The sequence below is a fragment of the Diabrotica virgifera genome, chromosome 4, assembly GCF_917563875.1.
Source record: "Diabrotica virgifera virgifera chromosome 4, PGI_DIABVI_V3a".
Lineage (NCBI taxonomy): Eukaryota > Metazoa > Arthropoda > Insecta > Coleoptera > Chrysomelidae > Diabrotica > Diabrotica virgifera.
The window spans coordinates 159,511,074-159,534,147 of record NC_065446.1 but is presented as its reverse complement, the minus strand read 5'-3'; the positions used below and the strand labels follow the sequence as shown (position 1 = coordinate 159,534,147).

General features: G+C 31.9%; 1 protein-coding gene across 4 annotated transcripts in view; it reads right to left on the bottom strand.

The window, feature by feature from the left end:
- LOC126883192 (RING finger protein nhl-1-like) overlaps positions 1-23,074 on the bottom strand; it is an 87,687-nt gene that overhangs the window by 19,741 nt on the left and 44,872 nt on the right. Inside the window, exon 1 of one of the 4 annotated variants that reach the window (XM_050648437.1) lies at positions 181-2,835. The exons of 1 other annotated variant lie outside the window; for it this stretch is intronic. In XM_050648437.1, the coding sequence (XP_050504394.1) occupies positions 181-280 (100 nt within the window). In that variant the 5' untranslated portion in view covers positions 281-2,835. Of the gene's footprint in view, positions 1-180; positions 2,836-23,074 lie in introns of those variants that run through there. 2 more of the 4 variants (XM_050648435.1, XM_050648438.1) reach the window with 2 other exon arrangements.

Here is a 23,074-nt window from a genome sequence, read left to right as displayed (position 1 = left end):
CACCGTATAAATAAAATATGCAAATCTCACTGTGTTAAAATACCAAATTATCACAACTATAGTTTTTGTGATGGAAAGATGTTGAGAACCAAATACCCTAACTAATGTCTAAGTATTTTAAAAGATTGATAGCTAGTAATAATTAGTATAGATACATAACAGTTATAAACATGAACTTACCTGGATGGAACTTTTTTACGTGGGCCCTAAGATTTGACTGTTTTGAGAAGGATGGTCCTTTACAAATACAACATATAAAACTTCTCTCGATATTACTCATTTTATTTCGTGTTAGAATATAATAAAATAAGGAAGAAAAACAAAACCAAGAAACTTTATAGTTGGAACTTCACAAGTCACTGAAGTCACACAAAGTTTTAAAAATAAAATAACTTTTCAAAGGTAGGTTTGTGTCACAAAATATCTGGATTCTTAAACATGTGTTTGAAAGACAAAGAAAAAAAATCAAACTACATAGGATACAATTGAAAACAAAGACTTTAGGAACATCGGCGCAGCGGGTGTCGGCTGACCACTTATGAAAGTTAAGAAGACCAAATGTCCAGATGGTTGAAAGAGGACAAAAGCAATAATCTTTTTACCAGAGAGAAAATGAAATATGTATTAAGCTGTTTATTTTAAATCTTTTTTATTAATAATTCACCTAAAGCACATGATTAAAATTTCACACGATTTTCTTGTCTAGAATTTAAGTGGGTAGGTAATTTATTATATTAGTTGCTGAAACTGGAGTGGTTTGATGTTTTACTTTCATCACTTTTCCGTCAAAATGTGCCCAAATGTGTGGTGTTGTTATGAGTATGTAAAATTAAGTGGTACCCGCTATAAATCATTACTTACACAATAAAGTTTATTTTGATATCAATGCCCTAATAATTTAAGAATCTACTTCTGAAAATAAAATACAGAACATATTAAGGAAACTGAAGATGGTGATAATGCATGATCCCAAGTTAGACAAAGAAAAATTACATTTAAAAAACTGGCTTGATATGTGCTCAAATTGATCTAATTTCCTCAATGACAGAATGAAATAAAACAAAACGTTTAACCGTTCATTGAAGCTGTGCTAAATGCAGAAGGAAGCAGATCAATAATAGTACTAGAGGAAAATAGAAATATTCCGCGCAATAACAATATTACTAAACAAAGGAAATTAGGTTAAGAAAAAACTCAAAATTGGCGTTTGAACAAACCTTCTATTAAAGAAATTCCAAATAATGATGTAAAATTGCTACATTCCCATTGTCTTATAACTAATACATATTATTGATGTTTTGTATTTAAAACCTTGCTAATGCTTTACAATTAGGTATTTAAAGTATATTTTGAATTTCACTTATATAAATAATCGAACAAGCGAATGAGATCTTTTATTTACTGTCTTAAATAATATATTTATTATAAATATGCTTTTCAAATATTGCCCGCCAAATCATGACTAGACTGTCAATTGTCTAGAAGCTCGCCAGCTAAAGTATTATGTTTTCGCTAGCCGCGAGTGTTTTACTTGTTTACTTTATTGTCAATTTATTGAATAACATTTGAATTTGAATATTTTGTTCTTTGAATGTTATTGAAAAGTATTATTGTATAATAAATATAAAATAATTGTATTATTGTATTCTATTCACTTATTATTTATATTGTATATCGATGGCTTAGTGTGAAAACCTTTTATCTCATTTTTTTCGAAAATCACATTTTGGTGGTTTTAGTCTGGTAATACTATATATTATTTATTGGTTTTAGTTTGAAAACCTTGTATCTCACGATTTACAACTGTTAGAAAAAATCCAAATACACCAGACTATTTTCTACAGCCGAAAAAAGAAACCATGTATATCAATTGCTCTCTTGATTTAGTGTGAATACCACATATATTTATAACCAAAAATTTGGTACTTAATTTTGAGTGTTTGTTTAAGAAATTCGAGTTGGAGAAATGTTTTTTTGTGAACAACAAAAGGTAGTCCGGTATATAGAAACATTTTATAAACCTTAAATCAAAAGATTTGTACTCTATCAACCTAGTATTTGGAGGTCGATCGACCAATAACTATTCATTGCTTTATTTTGTTGTTGGTGAAACCGGACCTAAGAATATTAAAATATTTATAGAATAATACATTTTTTTACTCTTTCCATCACTATTCAGCCATTTTACAGTACCTATCTATAGAGTATTGAATGGGTATAGACATGGTATACAGTGATGAGCGCACTAATAACGCAGAAGATGGAAAACATAATACATTGTGAAATAATAAGAGATGAAACTAGTAGAGGTGGAAAATATCAATATAAACGTATAAATTAACATTGCATTACATAATTTCCCACCTTTAGACGTCTGTGACAGAAGTATTTTATAAAATTCTCCTATCACAGTGACAGTTCTCATAGTCCTCCGATACGTCTAAAGGCGAGGAACTGTGTAATGTAGTAATTTCCACCTTTACTAGTTTCATCTCTTTTTACCTCACAATGTATTATGTTTTTCACCTTTTGCTTTATTTTGCCATTATTAGTGTGCTCATCACTATATCATGATAGTAACATTCACCAATTGGCCAATAAATGACATACACAGGTTTGACACTTTTAATTAACTACAATGGCAGAATTCTAGGTATGTAGTTCAACTAACTTAAAATAAGCAGATTAAGAATTGAAGTAAAACTGTCTATATTATTTACAACAGGCCTCAAACAGGAAGATGCCTTATCTCCACTACTCTTCAACATTGCTTTGGAGAGTATTGTATTCCTCTTTAGAAAAAAAGGGCCTTACATTATACTGGCTGCCGCTGATGATATAGATATAGTAGGAAAAAGAACGATAAATATCAAGGAAGACTAAGAAAACAAATATGCCTCAGAATAAATGAGGATAAAACAAAATATATGCCTACAATATGAATGGAATATTTAGAAAGAATAGGGCAAAACATTACAATAGGCCAGTACAACTTTGAAAGGGCTCATCAGTTTAAATATTTGGGATCACCTCTGACAACATTACTAACATAATAGAAAGTACCAAATTGTTGGTTTGCATTAGAAAAAATAATTGTATACAAAAATGTATCCTGCAGTATGAAAATAGGAATCTACCATTCAGTAATAAGACATATACCTGTGAAACAATGACAAAAAAAGGGGGACCGCTCAAAAATTGCAGAAGGAAGAATCGTTAGAGCAACATATGGACCAGTTAAGTACGCCAACAGAGAACTTTACAGAGTGAGAAACAACGAAGAGTTATATAACCAACCAGATATAGCTAAGTCAGAAATATTAAGATGGGCCGGACATGAGCAGCATGTCGTAAAGCTAGTCTGGGAAGAAAATCCGACAGGAAAGCAACCACTGGGGGATCAAGAATGTGGTGGAGAAGCAATATTTCATCAGATTTATCCATTCTAAATATTGAACAACCAGAGGAATTAATGATGAACCGCTGCAAGTGGAGGCGGATAGATATTTTTTTTTCATGTAGGATGAGTTCTTTAAAGCATTAGATATACAGGGTGTCCCGAAAAGATTGGTCATAAATTATACCACACATTCTGGGGTTAAAAATAGTTCGATTGAACCTAACTTACCTTAGTACAAATGTGCTCATAAAAAAAGTTACAGCCCTTTGAAGTTACAAAATGAAAATCGATTTTTTTCAATATATCGAAAACTATTAGAAATTTTTTATTGAAAATGGACATTTATCGTTCTTATGGCAGGAACATCTCAAAACAAAATTATAGTGAACCTTGTCCACCCCATAAAAATTTTATGGGGGTTTTGTTCCTTTAAACCCCCCAAACTTTTGTGTACGTTCTAATTAGTTCATTATCGTAGTACCATTATTTAAACACGTTTTTAAAACTTTCTTGACTCTTAGTATTTTTTCGATAAGCCAGTTTTTATTGAGATGCGGCTTCTTTTTTAATATATTTACATAAAATGTTTAGTTCCTTTAACCCCCCAAATGTTTGTGTACGTTCCAATAATAATTGTCGTACCATTAGGTAAACACAGTGATTTTAAAACAGTTTTGCTTCAGTCTTTTTTTGATAAGTCACCTTTTATCGAGATATGACTTCTTTTTCAAAATATACCTAAAAATGTAAATTATAAATAAATTTTCAGATTATTAACAGGTCTCTATAATCGTACTTAACCATATACAAATATGTGGTGGATTGGACAAATATTCAAAATATCTCGATAAACACTAGCTTATCGAAAAAGTAATAAGAGGTAAAAAAGTTGTGTTTTTTTAAATGTTGTGTTTAACTAATGGTGTCACAATAATAATTTAATTGCAACGTACATAAGAGTTTGGGGTGTTTAAGGGAATAAAACCCCCATTAAATTTTTATGGGGTGCACAAATTTCACATTAATTTTTTTTTAAGATGTTGCTGCCATAATAATGGCACATGCCCATTTTCAATAAAAAATCTCTCCTAAAAAAGTTTTCAATATATATGAAAAAATATCCATTTTCATTTTGTACTTCAAAGGGCTGTAACTTTTTTTGTGTGCACTATTGTATATAGGTAAGTGAGGTTCAATCAACCTATTTTTGACCCCTGAATCTGTGGTATAATTTATAACCAATCTTTTCCGGACACCCTGTATAATACGTACAATGTAAATGTTAGCACATTTCACTATATTTATAGATGATTCAATCTACTTATTCTCATTTAGATCCTTTTTTATTATTTTTATTAATCTAATTATTTTACATAGGTTTATTTTGGAAGTATAAGGGCCGATTGTTCAATTGGAGATTATCTTCAGATTAAAAATAATCTTCAATTAAACTTAATATTGCGTTGTTCAATACAAGTTTAACACTTAACCATCTGTTAACAAGAGATTATCTTAATCGCTCAAAAGCGAAGGATTAAAGGTGTTAACTAAAGATTTGTAACCTTACTTTATGGTTTTAAATTAAATATTTTCAAGAAAATTCCAAATTTGAACAACCATAGTTATTGCACTAGCTAGATATGTATGTATTTTGAATTGTTCTTTCTATAACTTTTCAATCGTAGATAAGATTTGCAGTAATAATGCAGTAATAATCTATTACAATTTCTTCTTCTTCTTCCTTTATTGGGTTATATCCCTCGGGATAATTCGCCCAGCTTACACCAGGGAAATACTCTTGTCTTGCTCTGGGCAGTCGAATATTTCCAAATATATATGTTAAAGCCTCAATTTTTTTTTTAAATATATATTAGCAGGAACATCTTCGTATAGGGCCAGACAGTCCCTACAGGAAAGGCAATATTATACCATAAGGGTTAAGGCTTTTATCATTTGGAGGTCCAATATCTTTTTATATCTTTATCTTCTTAATTTTTTTAATTCAAATTTGGGAATTGATTAATTTATAAATTAAGTTTGGCTAAGTTAAGGAATTTAAGGATCAGGTTAATCCTACGTGGATTAAGGTTGGACATAAGTAAGCAAATTTCAATGGGAGTAGGGATATTTGTCTTGGCTAATTCTTTATATAGGTCAAAATTGGGTGACATATTTATAGGGCACTCAAAAATCAGATGATTTAAGGACCCAACTCGGCCACAGTCACAATATGGGTCATCTTTTACTCCTATCCTGAATAGGTGAACTGGAGTAGCACAATGACCTGTCCTCATTCTAATAATGGTGGTTATATGTCTTCTGTCTTGGTATGCAAAATTGTGGTACCAGGGGAGTTTATCTATCTGACCTACAATTTTAGAGTAAAATGAATTATTTCGATTTTTCCCCTGCCATTCTTGCTTCCACCGATTCCAGATGGAATGCTTGATGTCTGGTAGAAAGTTGGAATAGTGAAGAGTGATACCAGCAGCTACATTTAAGGTTCTACCTATATTAGCTAGTTTATCAGCCACCATGTTCCCTTTAATATTCGAGTGTCCTGGAATCCATGCCAGACTAATATTAACGTTATTTTCTTTCGCTTCAATGATGCCTCTCTTGGTCATGAACGATGAATGTTCTGTTTCCATAGAATAGGTTGTACTGCCTATTTTCTGTAAGGCACTTTTAGAGTCCGAGCAGATGATTGCTTGTTTAATCCCATTTTTCAAAATAATTTGGAGGGCATGATTAATTGCGACAATCTCAGCCGTACATATTTGGGTATACTTAGGTAGTTTACTGGTATAAGAATAGTTGATCTCTCGGCTAAAGACACCAAAGCCTGCTGATCCTTCATCATCAACCGAGCCGTCCGTGAAGAATTTGGTGTGACTAGGTTTATTTAGAATTATTTTTTGGAGTTGAACTGAGGCAAGTTCATCTGAACGATTAGATTGGATATTTATGATTGGAATTGTTGATAATTGATGGTCTAGTTCAAAGTTATGGCATGGGTATAAGTCACTTAAATATAAGTTGGGATAAATACTTTTAAATTTGTTTTTTAAAAGCACTAGAAATGGAATACTTCTGTTTTTCCAATGATTTTGGTTCCTTTGAATTGCCAAGTCTAACAGGTCGAGAGCGGAAATAATTGGGTTGCCAATTAACATTAAATTTTTTAATATAAATTTAGAGCTAAGCCATTCCCATCTAGATTTAAGCGAGATCTGACCACTTTCACTTAAGAGAGCATGAATTGGGGTAGATTTCATGCATCCAGTTATAATTCGGATACTTTTGTATTTTAGTTTCTCCAATCTTTTAATTAAGGAAGTTGGACAATCGAAAATTACCTGGCAGCCAAAGTCCAGATGGCTCTGAATCAGACCATTGTGTACAATTTGTAAGGTTTTTGGATCACTTCCCCAATAAGTCCCACAAAGAGCTCTCATCACATTCAGGCCACGATTTACTTTTAGTTCTATTGAGTTTACATATGAATTCCACTTTAAGTTTTTTTGAATATTTACCCCCAGGTATTTGACTGAATCCACCCAACCAATATTCTGGTTACAAAATATTACGTTAGGGGGAGAGATTTTCGTGTTTCCTTTTGTAAATAATATTGCAGAAGATTTGTTCTCAGACAGATTTAAATTGTGGTCTAGCAACCATGATTCCATCTGAATCAATAATTTATTTACATTAATTACCAATTCATTAATATCACTCCCTCTAATCAGAAGAACCAAATCGTCTGCATACTGAATTAGTTTGCATGAAGAGGGGATTAAATTATACAGGGAAAGACAATATAGGTTGAAGAGGATAGGGCTTAATGGGGAACCTTGGGGTAGTCCCAGACTTGATTTTCTTGGGCCATGGGTTTGTCCCAGTTTGTCTTTGACAAATAGCTCTCTATCATTTAGAAGGCAGAAAATCAAATTAGCCAGTTGGGTTGGAATGTTATACTTTAATAATTTGGAATACAAGAGTGATATATTGACATTATCATAAGCAGAAGAGATATCTAGAAATATGCCAACAGTGTATTGATTTTGAGCGAAGCCTATTTGAATTGTTGAGGTGAGGTATGTAAGGCATTCCGTACAACCTCTACCCCTTCTAAATCCTAGTTGTAGTGGATTAAAAATCTTATTATGTTCCACAATCCACTCTATTCTATTCTTTATAAGAGTTTCGAGCATTTTGCCTACACATGAAGAAAGAGCTATTGGTCTAAAGTTTAACGGATTATTACAATCTTTATCTTTTTTGATTATAGGTAAAATTACTGATTGTTTCCACTGAACAGGAACTATACCCGTTCTAAGACTTTCATTGAAAAGTTGAATTAATAACAAAGATCCAACAACGGGAAGATTTTTTAACATTGAGTAGGAAATCTGATCCAAACCAGGAGCCGAGTCAGATTTAATTGAGAGGGAGTTCTGATACTCGTCGAGAGCAAATGGCGGTTCTAGGGCTTGAGGAGATCTAACCAATACTTTATTGACAGCGGAAAGGGGGGTTAAGCAACATAGAATTTCGTGGGATATAGGAGTAGAGGGCAATTGTGTATATATTGAAGGTTTCGAAGCCGATACCTTATTAATTTTCTCCCACACAACTTTTAGAGGAGTGTTTCTATTTAATTTACTGCAAAATAGTCTGAAACTATTTTTACGTTTTGATTTTAGGAATTTTCTTGATTTGGCTATATTCTTTTTAGCCTCGATATAGTTTTCCATTGAGGGGATATTTTTAAATTTTTTTAAGGCAGACACTCTCGCAGAGACGACTTCAGCACATGAGTCATCCCACCATGGAATGTGGTATTTGGAATTATTAGGAGGGTGAAGCCAAGGTATTGTTTCATCAGCTACCGATGATATGGAGTTAGTAAAAAATTCGTAATCTTCCCTGGGAGAAGCTAAGAAAATGCTGTTTAAATTGTTATGATAAGTAGACCAATCAGCTTTCTTTAGATTTCTTCTTTTACATGAATGCGGGGGAGATTGAGGACATACACCTATCTGACATATTATGGGGAAGTGGTCACTAGTTCCAGTATCTGAAATAGTGGACCACTTGCCCACACTGGCTGCCACATCGACTGATGCCATTGTTAGATCTACTACCGACTTACTGCCTCCTGGGGCCACCAGTCTAGTTGGGGACCCATCATTGAGAAATACTAGCTCAAGTTCCTCCAAAGAATCAAAAATAATCCTACCATTGTGACTGTCTCTAGAACTACCCCATGCCTTATGATTACAATTTAGATCACCCATGATTAAAAATGGCTTATTAAGTAATTTAACAAGGGAAAACCAGTTGGATTTGGAGATAGAGTTGTCTTGTGGACAGTATATATTAAGAATATTCAAATTAAAGTTAGGGAGAAATGTGAGTTGGAATTGGACATCATGATTGAAGCCTGGATTGGCAATTTGAATTTCCCTATAATCAATATTATTTTTGATAAGAGTAATTAATCCGCCATAGCCATCCTCTCGATCTTTTCTGATTATTTGATACCCTCTACATCTTATAACATGTTGGTTTGAGAGCCAAGATTCGCTAATAAGGATTATATCTGGGTTAAGGTTTTTTATAAGGATTTTTAGATTGTCAGAATTAGTGTTATACGAACGTATATTCCGCTGAATAATAGTTATCGGAGTGTTAGGATTCATTATAAAGAGTATGTTTGCTAGACCAAGGAGTCAAAAGATCTCGAATCCTCAGGCTCGAGATCCTCTATTCCCCTCCGACCCTGGTTTACATTTGTATTGAAAGGTGATACACTTTTGTTTATGCTAGTCTTTAGATCTGCCATATTGTAAAGAATGGAGTATGATTTTGAGTTTATTAAGTCCCCAATGAAGGTCATGACGAGCTCCCTGTGAGATTGGTTCAGCATAGACATGGCCTGATTGAAATCCAAATGAAGTTGGGATAAAGATTGTGAGTTAGTGATTTGAGAATCAGAGTGAGCAGGATTGAATTTTGAAGTCGAAGGCTCATTTATTCTTCTACCTGATGGATTAATAAGTAGTCTTTGGTGGGAGATTTTATCATAACCTGTATTTTCTTGTATTGAAGGTCTTCTTCTTTTTGGTGGAGATTGAGTGACTTGACTAAAAGGTTTTGAATATTGAGCTGAGGCTGCAGACCTCCTCTCCTGTGGTAAGATGCCATTAGAATTATTCTGATCGCTATGTAAGGGGGGGAAATCGTTTATGTTTAAAGATGAAATATTATGGATCCTAGGAACCTGCTGACTTGCCTCATAGAAAGATAGATTAGAAAAGGACATTAGATCCTTAATATCTTTTTGTCTGACTCTCTCTCTACAATTACGACTATTTGATTCATGGTCAGAAGATTTGCAGAAAATGCAATATTTTGTACACGTATTAGATGAAGAATCCTCATGAGAAGTTCCGCATCTAGCACATTTCTTTTTTCCTCTACATTGGTTCGTAGAATGGCCATAAAGTAAGCAATTTCCACATTGAAGAACAGGGCTGATGAATGGTGTGACCCTCATTGGTAGTTGATATATGGAAATTTCTTTAGGAATAGTTTTTCCTGAAAAAGTTATGCTAATAGTTCCCGTGGAGACAAATTCAACCTTTGAATCCACTTGTACTCTCCGGTTCATTCGCTTTACACTTAATATCTTACATAAAGCCAAGTTGGTTTCTGATGCCTCCTTTATTTCTTCCTCTGTGAATCTTTTGTTAACTCCCCTTACTATACCCCTACAAGAAATCTGATGAAATGGAATGAACACGTCATACCCTAGGGCTTCCCAATCTTTCCTCACAACGAAATCGTTGGCTGCTTTTCTAGTGGCAAATAATACCCCTATCCTGTTTTTACCTTTTCTACTGATTTTCGTGATGTCTTTAATTTTTAAAACAGAAATAGATTTAGCTATACTTAACACGTGGTAATCTCCAATATTTTTATCCTGACCCTGTACAAATACTTCATAAGGACCTATGTCGGTCTCCGAAAATAGTATTTGTTTTTTTCCTTTAAGACTTTTCTGAATAATTGGAGGTTGAGATTGACATTCATGTTGGTTGATTTTATTAGGAGGGTCAGGTGGTGGAGGAGGATCGGGAGGAACTTCTTCCTCCATCTTATGCGGCAGATTGACGAATTTAAAATCTATGCCAGTCGATGCAAATTAGAAATTAACAGGGAAATATAGATAGTTTTGGCCCTTACCCTTTGGATGAGTCGTCCGTTCACCTCGAACGATAATCACAGATTTGTCTATTTTAAGTTTTCTTCCAAAAAATCAAATGTCAAACACAACAAAATTCACAACAGATATTCACTGCGAAAAGAAGCCGAGGCTGTTCATCCCAGCGGACCTCGACTTCTTATCAACGATAAATAAAAAATTAACAAGAATTAACAACTGTTTTCACACTAAATTAGGTTTGATGAGGTTTTTTTAGCAAAAATTAAAAACTGTCAACTGTGACGTTTTCTAAATTACTAATCATCATCTATTACAATTTCGTGTCTCTAATAATAATGGCTATTTCTCTTTTATTTTGATGACAGAGATATGACAGAGGACGAATATTTTTAGCTGTTTTTAATATAATTTTTTGACTTAAAAAAATGTGTTTCTTAAAAAATTTATATTATTATAACCCAGTGATATGCACATATAGCCAGTACAAAAATAAATTAGATCTCTCAGTGTATAGTACTTACGCTTTCTACAAATTTATGCATGATAATTATTAATTATTTATAAATACATATTTCCAGAAGTTTCGCTTTTTTCATTATGTTTAAAAATCAGGTAAAAACAAATTGGAAAAACTTTTAATGAAATGTTTGTGAAGGAATAGGAATTATTTTTATAAGCTAAAAAATTAACATTTCTATTTAAACATGTTTTTTACGCAAAGCTAGCAGTTGTACATTTAATACTTTCTTCCATTTTAAATATGTTTAATAATGTAAATTAGAATCTCTGTCAGTAGTAGTTGACATGTACTAAACACTACATGTCAAAAATCATTAACTTTATAACACAGAACACATTTTTATGTACAATTTTCATTATAAAGTTTGTTCCAAGTCGTTAATTAATAACTGGCAACGTTGTCGCCGCTTCAGTACTCGGGTTTAATAAATCCGAAAGTTAACTAACATTGAACAACTTCTTAAAAAATAATCTTTAGATTAAATTTAATTACGGTTTACTTAATCCATGAGTTAACTACTGATTGAACAACTGGCCCTTAGTAGTCAAGTCTGTCATTTCAAAACATTCAAAATATAAATATAAAAGCAAAATGAAAGTGACAATGACAGACGTCAATGGCGACGGCCGGCAGCCAAAATCGATGTTTGCACGAGACGCACGTTTGGAACACGAAAGTCCGCCTCCGCCATGTCAGCTGTCAGCCGTTGGGAGAACCTACGTCACTTGGTCGGCAGGGTTGCCAAGTATAATTCTTGTTACAAAGTCTTTTGAAAAATTCTAAGTCAAAATACCATGCAATAGGCAAAAAGTTATATGACTTTATAGACGAGCGGCTTTCAATAATCTATTGTTACGATCTAATAACAAAACAATAATAAAGAATACTAGAGGGAGTGTGAGCTGTACGTATGGCTAAATCTGGAAGAATACTAGAAAAATTAACAGTAAATAAAAAAACAACTATTCGACGTAGCCTCCACCAACTTCAAAACATGTCTCCACTCTATTTTTAAATTATTTATAAGCGTTTATTAACATGTCTGGGGCGATTCATCCGACGGCATTAATGATTAGGTACTTGTTTCAGGTCTTCAATATTATGATTTAGATTTCTTTCGTAAACTTTCTGTTTTAAGAAGCGTCATAAAAAGGAATCCCGTTAAAACAGGTAATCGGGGCGGAAAAAATATCGGTCCATACTGTCCAATCCATCTTTCAGTAAAATACTCATCTAGCCATCCTCTTATCAGCCAAGTCCATTGTGACGAACAGCAATCATGTTAAAAATACATTTTACGTCTTTGCTCCAAGGGAAGTTCATCTAATTCCGGTATTAAAAAGTTGTCTAACAAATCAAATATACTTCCTGATTTAACGTCTCCTCCAGGAAATACGGTCCGATAATTTGATTTGGTAAAACAGCACACCAAATATTTACCTTCTTACAAAAATTGACTATTACGTTGAATCCTGTAATAAGGTTTTTGACTAGCACAATACAGACAGTTTCAATTGTCGTGAACGTGGACTCATCAGAAAATATAAAATTGTAGTGAAAGAATTCATAAATTCATAAATTTTTCACAAATAATTGCATAAAAGTCAAGCCTCGTGTTATAATCACAATATTTGAAGGTGTGAATAAATTTTGGTTTGAAGGGATGAATGTGGTTTTGCTTGAATATTTTCTGTTAAGTGACTTTTGCTAAAGCCAAATTCCGCTGCTCTTTTTCGTAAAGTTAACTTTGGATTTTCCCTTACTGACTGCATAGCTAGGGCAGTAGCTTCATCATCGTCCTGATTATACGTCGTTTTCGATATTTTTCTGTTTTCAACAGATCCTGTCTTATTTAATTTCTTTATCAGTTTCTTCAATCCATTCCGCGTAACGAGTACATCTGAATATTTTTCATTGAACCTTTTAATCGCATGTCGGTACGAAACAACTCCAATTTCATAACACTCTACAAGATAAATTATTTGTTGGATGCTCTCGAAAAATAATGATTATTTCATTCATAGGAGATTCTGACCAATAGAAAGCTACAGAAATCTAAATTAAACTGATTATTTTTTAATGATTTTAACTTCCAATCGTATAGTAAGATATTTGATCACGTGTTTAATTCTGTAAAATCAGATTAAAATTATACTGAGAATTATCTACTGTAGAAAATTACCGATATAATTTTTTTTAAGTAGATTGTTTCTGTTTAATGGCAACCAGTTTCCTAGTTTTGACAACTGTCACATTTCAGAAAATGTCCATAATATACGTATTAAAAAATAATCTTACAAATATCACACTATAGTAAGAATAAAAAAGAAAATAATGTTTCATTATTACTCAAATTTGTTGTCATTGGGCAATAGCCACTCGAGCCCTGCGGGCTCTTGTGTCTATTGCCAGACAACAAATTTTCGAAAAACTGTCGCATTATTTTCAATTTATTCTCAGTCTCTTGTGATATTATACCCGATAATTTTTGATTATTTCATTCATAGGAGATTCTGACCAATAGAAAGCTACAGAAATCTAAATTAAATCGATAATTTTTGATAATTTCCCGTCGTCAAGTATATTACGTCAGATGCCCTTCGATGCTACGAAAAAATACATTCAGTGACATTAATGACAATTAATGTTTTAAAAATTATAAAAGTGATGACTTTCAACCGTCAAATTAATATTTATAACAACTGTTTGTTTAATTGTACTAATTTGTATTTACATAAATAAATTACAATAAAATTTTGGTTTTGAACAGTTTTATTCATGAAATAATCGCAACAAATTGCACTCGATCTCTAAAATTAATATAGAATTTTAGAGCTCTTGTGCAATTACTACTGATAATTTCCCGTCGTCAAGTATATTACGTCAGCTGTTGCCCTTCGTTGCTATGAAAAAATACATTCAGTGAAATTAATGACAATTATTAATGTTTTAAAAATTATAAAAGTGATGACTTTCAATCGTAAAATATTTATAACAACTGTGTGTTAATTGTACTAATTTGTACTTACATAAATAAATTACAATAAAATGATGGTTTTGAACAGTTTTATTCATGAAATAATCGCAACAAATTGCACTCGATCTCTAAAATTAATATAGAATTTTAGAGCTCTTATGCAATTACTACTGATAATTCGCAAATTATTTATCGGAGTTGACAGCTACTAAACTATATTGTAGCTTAGCAACGCCAGATTCTTGTTACGATTTAGAACTTGGTGCAAAAATTTATAGGGATTTCCATAAAATTTGCTATAAAATTAAGCAGGTTTTGAAAAACTTGAATTCTGTTTCATTTTATAGGGTTTTAGAACAAGCAAGAATGCTTATCAAGAACATTTTTTGTTAAAATTAATATGTTAATAAATTTCGTTAAATAAAAACATAAAGTATGATTAAAATTAGCCATTCACCACACCGTGGTCAGTATCTCGAGAAATAAGCGATTTTTTGGGGGAGTGCCACTCGTCTATAAAGTCATATAACTTTTTTCTGTTGCATATTTTGACTTGAAATTTTCCAGAAAACCTCATGACATATTTTAATGCTGTGTTGGTTAAAATTATAAACTAAAAAGTTTGTTACGCAGATTTTTTAAGTAAACATTAAACTAACGAAATCTGACGACAAAATGTTTAAATATTAACAACTCCTCTTTTAACGTGTTTAAACATCTCGGACAAATCTCATTGTTATCTAAAATACTTCAATGACAATACAATAACATTTTCGAAAGGAAGTATTTACAACAACTAAAGATACAGCGAGTTAAAGTTGAAAAATCATCTAAATTAAGTTTTGAATTTTTGCATAAAATTTAATTTTTGAACATATTCCACCAATTTTAGATAAAAATAAACTTCATATTCGACTTCAGCGACCTCTAAAACATAAAGAATGACCAAAATTCGTCATTCACCTGAAAGTTGATTTTCGTGGTCGGTATAACATCATTTTAGGGGTTGCTGCCGCTCGCCTATTTGTGCATGGCGTAAAATGGTTTAGTCAAGGGAAATAATATTTTTTTCAGGACTCTGAATAATCCAGTTATCTGACAACTTTTTTAGTTAATGTAGACCGTACACCTATAGAAAGCCTACCTGTTTCCTGCCTAAAGTTCGGAGCCGTTTTTCAATTATTAACAATTTAGTGCAAAAACGCGATTTTTTCGATTTTTTGCCCTCCACTAAAAAGCTAAATAGTTGATGACATAAACAAAATTTGATTCTTTACAACATTAAAAAAGCTTCAAAATGGCATTTTTGAAATACAAAATCTCAATTTGTTGCTTCTGAAACTATAAAATAAGGCAAAATCGTTACTTGTTAATAACTATTATTAAAATTAACCTAGCACTTTAGTAGTTCACGCAAATTCGCAAATTATTTATCGGAGTTGACAGCTACTAAACTATATTGTAGCTTAGCAACACCAGATTCTTGTTATGATTTAAAACTTGGTGCAAAAATTTATAGGGATTTACATAAAATTTGCTACAAAATTAAGCAGGTTTTGAAAAAATTGAATTCTGTTTCATTTTATAGGGTTTTAGAACAAGCGAGAATGCTTATCAAGAATATTTTTTGTTAAAATAAATACGTTAATAAATTTCGTTAAATAAAAACATAAAGTATGATTAAAATTAGCCATTCACCACACCGTGGTCAGTATCTCGAGAAATAAGCGATTTTTTGGGGGAGTGCAAGTATTTTGACTTGAAATTTTCCAGAAAACTTCTTCATGACATGTTTTAATGCTGTGTTGGTTAAAATTATAAACTAAAAAGTTTGTTACGCAGATTTTTTAAGTAAACATTAAACTAACGCAATCTGACGACAAACTGTTTAAATATTAACAACCCCTCTTTTAATGTGTTTAAACATCTTGGACAAATCTCATTGTTATCTAAAATACTTCAATGATAATACAATAAAATTTTCGAAAGGAAATATTTACAACAACCAAAGATACAGCGAGTTAAAGTTGAAAAATCATCTAAATTAAGTTTTGAATTTTTGCATAAAATTTAATTTTTGAACATATTCCACCAATTTTAGATAAAAATAAACTTCATATTCGACTTCAGCGACCTCTAAAACATAAAGAATGACCAAAATTCGTCATTCACCTGAAAGTTGATTTTCGTGGTCGGTATAACATCATTTTAGGGGTTGCTGCCGCTCGCCTATTTGTGCATGGCGTAAAATGGTTTAGTCAAGGGAAATAATATTTTTCTCAGGACTCTGAATAATCCAGTTACCTGACAACTTTTTTAGTTAATGTAGACCTATAGAAAGCCTACCTGTTTCCTGCCTAGAGTTCGGAGCCGTTTTTCAATTATTAACAATTTAGTGCAAAAAACGCGATTTTTTCGATTTTTTGCACTCCACTAAAAGCTAAATAGTTGATGACATAAAATAACAAAATTTGATTCTTTACAACATTAAAAAAGCTTCAAAATAACATTTTTGAAATATAAAATCTCAATTTGTTGCTTCTCAAACTATAAAATAAGGCAAAATCGTTACTTGTTAATAACTATTATTAAAATTAACCTAGAACTTTAGTAATTCACGTAGAGTTGGGTAGTAGGGTACCTACTTAACAAACCCTCGAAATTTCAGACCTATCCATCAATTTAAAAGTTATCCTATTTATTTATCCCAGAGACTTTTTTGAAATAACAGAACAGAGAAAATACATTAGGACAATTCTGCGAGTGCTAAATGAAAGTAGAGGACGCATACTATCAATAAATATTAAAAATAGATATAAACTTATTTGTTATAGTTGAAAACCCTAATACCAACTTATTGACATACCTATTTAGTTTATAAATATTTAGAATACCTAACTTGAAAAATATTATCTGTAGAAATTTTTTTTACATGTGTTTTAACACTAATTTTCAAACAAAAAAAATTGGCCTAGATAAATTTGAGCCAAAGTTAGCCGTGTTTTTTTATATCGCAACTGTTTTATTTAATGATCAAGGGGATAGGTGCAAACTTTAGGCCAATGCTATTTAAATGGGATAAATTTTTTTGAATCCTGGGAAAACTAATAAGTATTTTTGAAAAATTTAAACGCAGAATGAAAGATTACGTTATTACCGAGGGACGAAAGTCCATGAAAATTTAATGTTTATTTCAATAAGTTACAGGGTCGAAAAACTAAGAGGACATTTAGTGTGATTTTTAATAGCTATCTAATATTTCATTCAAAAGAAACTTTTTATTTATTCTAAGGGACTTTCGACCCTCGATAATAATTTAGTCTTTCATTCTGCGTTTAAATTTTTCAAAATATTTATTAGTACTTTCAGGATTTGAAAAAAATGGACACCATGTCTGTGGTGATATTTTCCAAATAGAACATTCGCTATCTTTGTCATACAACTCAGTGAGTCGAATATAATATGGTGACAATACAGTGACAATTTTAAATATTTGACATAGTAGGGGAGCCCAAGCGGGGATTTTTGCAGTTACTCGAGCGCGTCAGATTATCATATGGGGAGAAACCTGGTGCCCTGCAGATGTACCTCTACCATATATTGGCTAACACAGGGGAGTTCGTTAAGGGGGCCCCGAAAAAAAAAATCTATCCTCAAAAATACTCGAAATTGTCAGATTAAGATAAGGTAAGTTAAGTACATGCAAAAGAGTGTATGTTTCAAATTATGACAATTTGAGCGGGGCGTAAGGAAATGGGCGAGTTAAAAACTTTCACAAAAAAAGCGAATAATTCGCGAAATGAACATTAGATCGGAAAAATAAAAAATACGTATTCAATATAATTCAAAAGTCTATCGAATGATACTAAACATGACCCCCACGGAGAGGGGTGGGGGGTAAATTTAAAATTTTAAATACAAATGCCGCGATATTTCGCAAAATAAACATTAGATCGAAAAACTGACAAATACACTTAATCAATATTTTTGAAAAATCTATGGAATGGTACTAAGCACGACCCCCCACGGAGGTGAGGTGGGGGGTTACTTTAATATCTTATATAGGAGCCCCAAATTTTTATTCCAGATTTGGATTCTTTAAGTAAAAATAAGCAACTTTTATTCGAAACATGTTTTCGAATTATGGATAGATGGCGCTATAATCGGAAAAACCGATTGTTGAAAATGGAAAATTAAATTAAAAAATGGCAAGCGCCCACTAAAATGGAAAACTTTACTTAACTTTTTTTGGTTTTAGGACCTACTCTTCACAACCCAATAGGTCGCCATTACGCTCGAGTGACTGCACATTTAGCATACTTTGCTCCCCTACTAACATGGCATCGGGAATATTTTGAGTTGTTTATTAAATAATATTGATAGTGTATTTGATAAATAATTGATTTAAGACGTGAAATTAATAAAAAGTTATTAATTGTTTATTATTTATGGAAGATTCAAGCACAGAATACACCAGGATATATTCTGTGATCCAAGTATTTTGTTGTTAAATATGTTCAAAATTGTAAGCGTTCAATAGTAACAATATATTATTTAAAAAATCACTTTATCACTTTTCTTTTTTTCTAGATTGAGTATTAGTTTTTGTTGTACAGTATATAAATTATTATAATCACTGAATACATAGTTAGTGAAAAAAGAATGTGTGTGTACTTTGTACGCACGTAAGAAGTTATACTTCTATTATATGATTATATGATTATATGATTATAAACGAAATTAATATACTTTTTATTTATATTTTATTTAAATATTAAATTAATTTATACTTAATACTTCTCAAACATTTTTATTAAAACAGTGCCAAAAATTAAAATAATAAAAAAATAAAACACACACAAACACATTAAAAATGCCACAAATGATTTCTGAACATTAATTGTCGGAAAAATTTTTAACTAAATACGTATTTTCTGAAAATAAAATTATATAATAAATATACTTACAATCATAAAATGTATAAAAAAAAATAAAAAAATAAAAGTTTCTATTGGGATTCGAACCAACTTACCACGCGGCTGGTATTTGCGTTGTATTGGGATTCACCCGCATTAAAACTGCACCACAGAGGCAGCTTGTCATTATGTGCGAAGATCGTCTAACTAAACAGATTAACCTTTTGACATTTTTAACTTATGTAAATCAAATTATTTTGATTTTGAATTGAAATGATTTAGAATTGAAAAAATACAACAAAACATAGGGTAAGAAGACAATATATTAGGTGAATATTGATATAAATTTTGATGGTAATCAAATTATGTAAAAAAAAGTATTACATACTACTTATGTATTTTGGTAGGTTCAAGGTAGGTATCGGAGCCCGTATAACGACTAATACATTTCGCAATCACTTGCGTCGTGCAAAGTGGCTATGTTCAAATATCATAACAAAATTTGATCAACTATTTATAAAACACTTACCAGTGAAAGATTCTTTAGCTTTGAATAAGCGAGATCTGCGGCACTCATACTAGGCACAGTTTGATGAGCTTTCACATTGGCATGCAACAATCATCTCTTCTATGTAAATAAGTCCAAATATATAATATGAAAACTATTTAAAAAGGCAGTATAACCATTAACTAACTTTTTGTTTGTTGTTTCTCTTCCTACAAATTTTAAAACGCAACAAGCATACATTATAACCAAACACAGTCCCACAGCTGTGCCACAGCTGCCATATTGGATAATTTTTGTCATGTCATTTGAACATCCAATCAGAACAAAGTTATAATGCGCATGCGCCCGGTCGCTAGGTTTTCCCATATAAAATTTCACCGTCATTACGCCCGTAAAGAAGTATAACTTCAAAAATTGTCATATTAATGAACTGAATTAATAATTTAAGCGATTATACAAGTAACAGTTATCAAATACCATTCAAAAGTCATCTCTAAGTTAATGATGACAATGTCATTGTCAAGAAATGTTTACCTACATATCCATACCAGTGAGAATTTTAGTACACGTAATTTGGAACACTCTTAGGAACGTAACTGGTGCCAGTCTAAAGAGTGGGATTTGTATTTTTTGTCAAAAAATTTGCAAAACATTGTATCTTCACAGGACCCTCTAGAAATTAGCCAAACTTTAGTTCAAATGGTGAATAGGCGGAACCTACAACCTACAAATTTACCTGTTCAAAAACTGAACAAACAATTTCAAACTTATGTAATTTTCTATATCTCAGGATCAATTCAATGGATTTTGATCTTTCTTTTTTAATTTGTATGTACTTTTTGAATTCATTATAAACATGCAATTTGTTTATTGACTTTTTTCCAAAAATTGCCATTTTGAAGCTTATATTTTAAAATTACAGGAAAAGAATATCAGAGAAGATTGCTGAGAATGGAATATTAGAAAACGATAACATCGATGAAAACTGGCAAAAACTCAAAGATAACATAATCGACGCTGCAACAAAATCACTTGGAGAGAGAAAAGTAACGAATACTCACATATTAAAGAAGAAACCCCCGTGGTTTAGAGAAGAAGTTAAGATAAAATGCGAAGAAAAGAAGAAAGCCTTTTTACAATACATAACAAAACAAACACAACAGGCATACAACCACTACAAACGAATCAGAAGCGAAACGAATACTTTAGTGAGGCAAATAAAAAGGGAGCACTGGCAGAGTTTCTCAAAACAGATGGAACACGACTTCTACGGAACACAAAAAAAGTATGGAGAATGATCAGAGGGCAAAGAAAGGAGATGAACGAATTAATAAAAGCGAAACACATTCAGAAGGAAACATGGGCAGACTACTTCCGATCTCTATTTGCTAAAGGCGACGATAATGAACCACCAACACCTGAAATTACGACAAACTAAGAAATAAACATCGAGGAGGGAGAGGTAAAGAAAGCATTAAGAAAATTAAAAAATAGAAAATCTCCAGGAGACGACAGAATATCGAACGAACTCCTAAAGTACGGAGGACAAGATCTAACTAAACAACTATTAAAACTAATACAAAAAATAATAGAACAAAACAGAATACCACAAGAATGGAGATCAAGCATCCTAATACATCTCTTCAAAAAAGGAGAAAAATCAGACCTGGAGAATTAACAACAAAAGTGATAACAAACAAATTGAATGAAATTATAACATTAGTAGAAGAACAACAATGTTTTAGGTCGGGAAGGTCATGCACTGACGCTATATTTATAATGAGGCAAGTTCAAGAGAAATCGTTGGAATACAATAAACCGGCATATTTATGTTTCGTGGACCTTAAGAAAGCATTTGACAGGGTCACATTAAAGGACGTTATCCACTTATATACTTCCACTTATATACGTTATCCCTATATTATAGGACGTTATACTCGAGAGAGGTACCTCTGGGAATAATTAAAACAATAGAAAACATCTAACAGAACAACACAATAAAAGTAAAAGTGGAAGATGAACTAACTGACCCAATTGAAGCCTGCAATGGGATAAGACAGGGGGATTCCTTGAGTCCTTTATTGTTCAACCTGATCATGGACGAAATAATAAAAAAAGTAAGAACTAAAAAAGGATACCAAATGGAAGAAACACAACTTAAAATAATCTGCTATGCGGACGATGCAATACTAATCTCCCAAAGTGAAGATGATTTACAACGTATGCTGCACCAATTCAACATAACCGCCAGAAAATTTAACATGTTAATTTCCTCAAAAAGACAAAATGCATGGTTATAACAGCAGATCCAATAAGATGTAAACTGGAGCTGGAAAGTCAGATAATAGAACAAGTGATGGAGTTTAAATATCTAGGCATCACACTATCTAGCTACGGAAGGCTCGAAACAGAAGTGGAGGATTAAGTGAATAGAGAAAACAGAGTCGCAGGTTGCCTGAATGACACAATAAAGAGAAATAAAAATATCGAAAAAGAAATGAAAGGCAGAATTTACAAAGCAGTCATCAGACCAATAATGACATACGCGGCAGAAATACGACCCGACACAGAGAGGACAAAAAGATTGCTCGAAACAGCGGAGATGGTAAGACTCTATGGGACAGAGCTAGAAGTACAGATATACGACGGAGATGCAAGGTGGATAACATTAATAACTGGGTAAGAAACAGAAGAATAGAATGGAATGACCACATAAGCCGAATGACAACAAATAGGGTAGTCAGGACAGCGAGAGACGGTTCCCCAATAGGAAGACGATCAGTGGGAAGACCACGAAAACCATGGAACGACAACTAACTAAAGGCACATTGAAAAAAAAAACAGACAGAGTCATGTCTATACAAAAAGAAGAAGAAGAAGAAGAAGAAGATGTTTTAAAATATGTCATTTTATGTCAATTATTTATCTTTTTTTTTCAATAAATTGTTAATAGGGATAAACAATTTGACGAAAAGTTGAAATACTTATATCAAAGTTTTCCGAAAAAATCGTTTCGTTGAGAGAGCGAAAAGTAGTATAGCAATTTTTGTGTCACGTAGCTGCAAGAACTATATTAGGAATTTAATTCAGAGAAGATTTGGACAAAAATAACTAATAATTTGGAATTTAAAATTTGATTGATTTTTTGACAAGGTTGTGGTGTCAGAATTTGAATTGCTGTTAACGGCTTTTGAAAGTCAGGTATATTAATATAATCCTTTATAAATTATAATTTTTAATAGCTTAAATTAAAATACTTTAATATAATAATTAAAAAATTTTAATAAATAAAGCAAAGTAGTTTTAAAAAATGGGGGACACGTCTGGGGGTGATAAGCCCCCAGATTTAAATTTAGTCGAAAAAAAAATGATAACTTTGATGTTCCAATGATTTCAAATACGAGTTATATAGGCAATCTAAGTAATGATAATTAATAAATAACAAAAAACAAATAATTTTGAATGATAAAAAAGAAAGTAAAAAGTTAAATAACATCCCATATAGATATGATATTTATGATA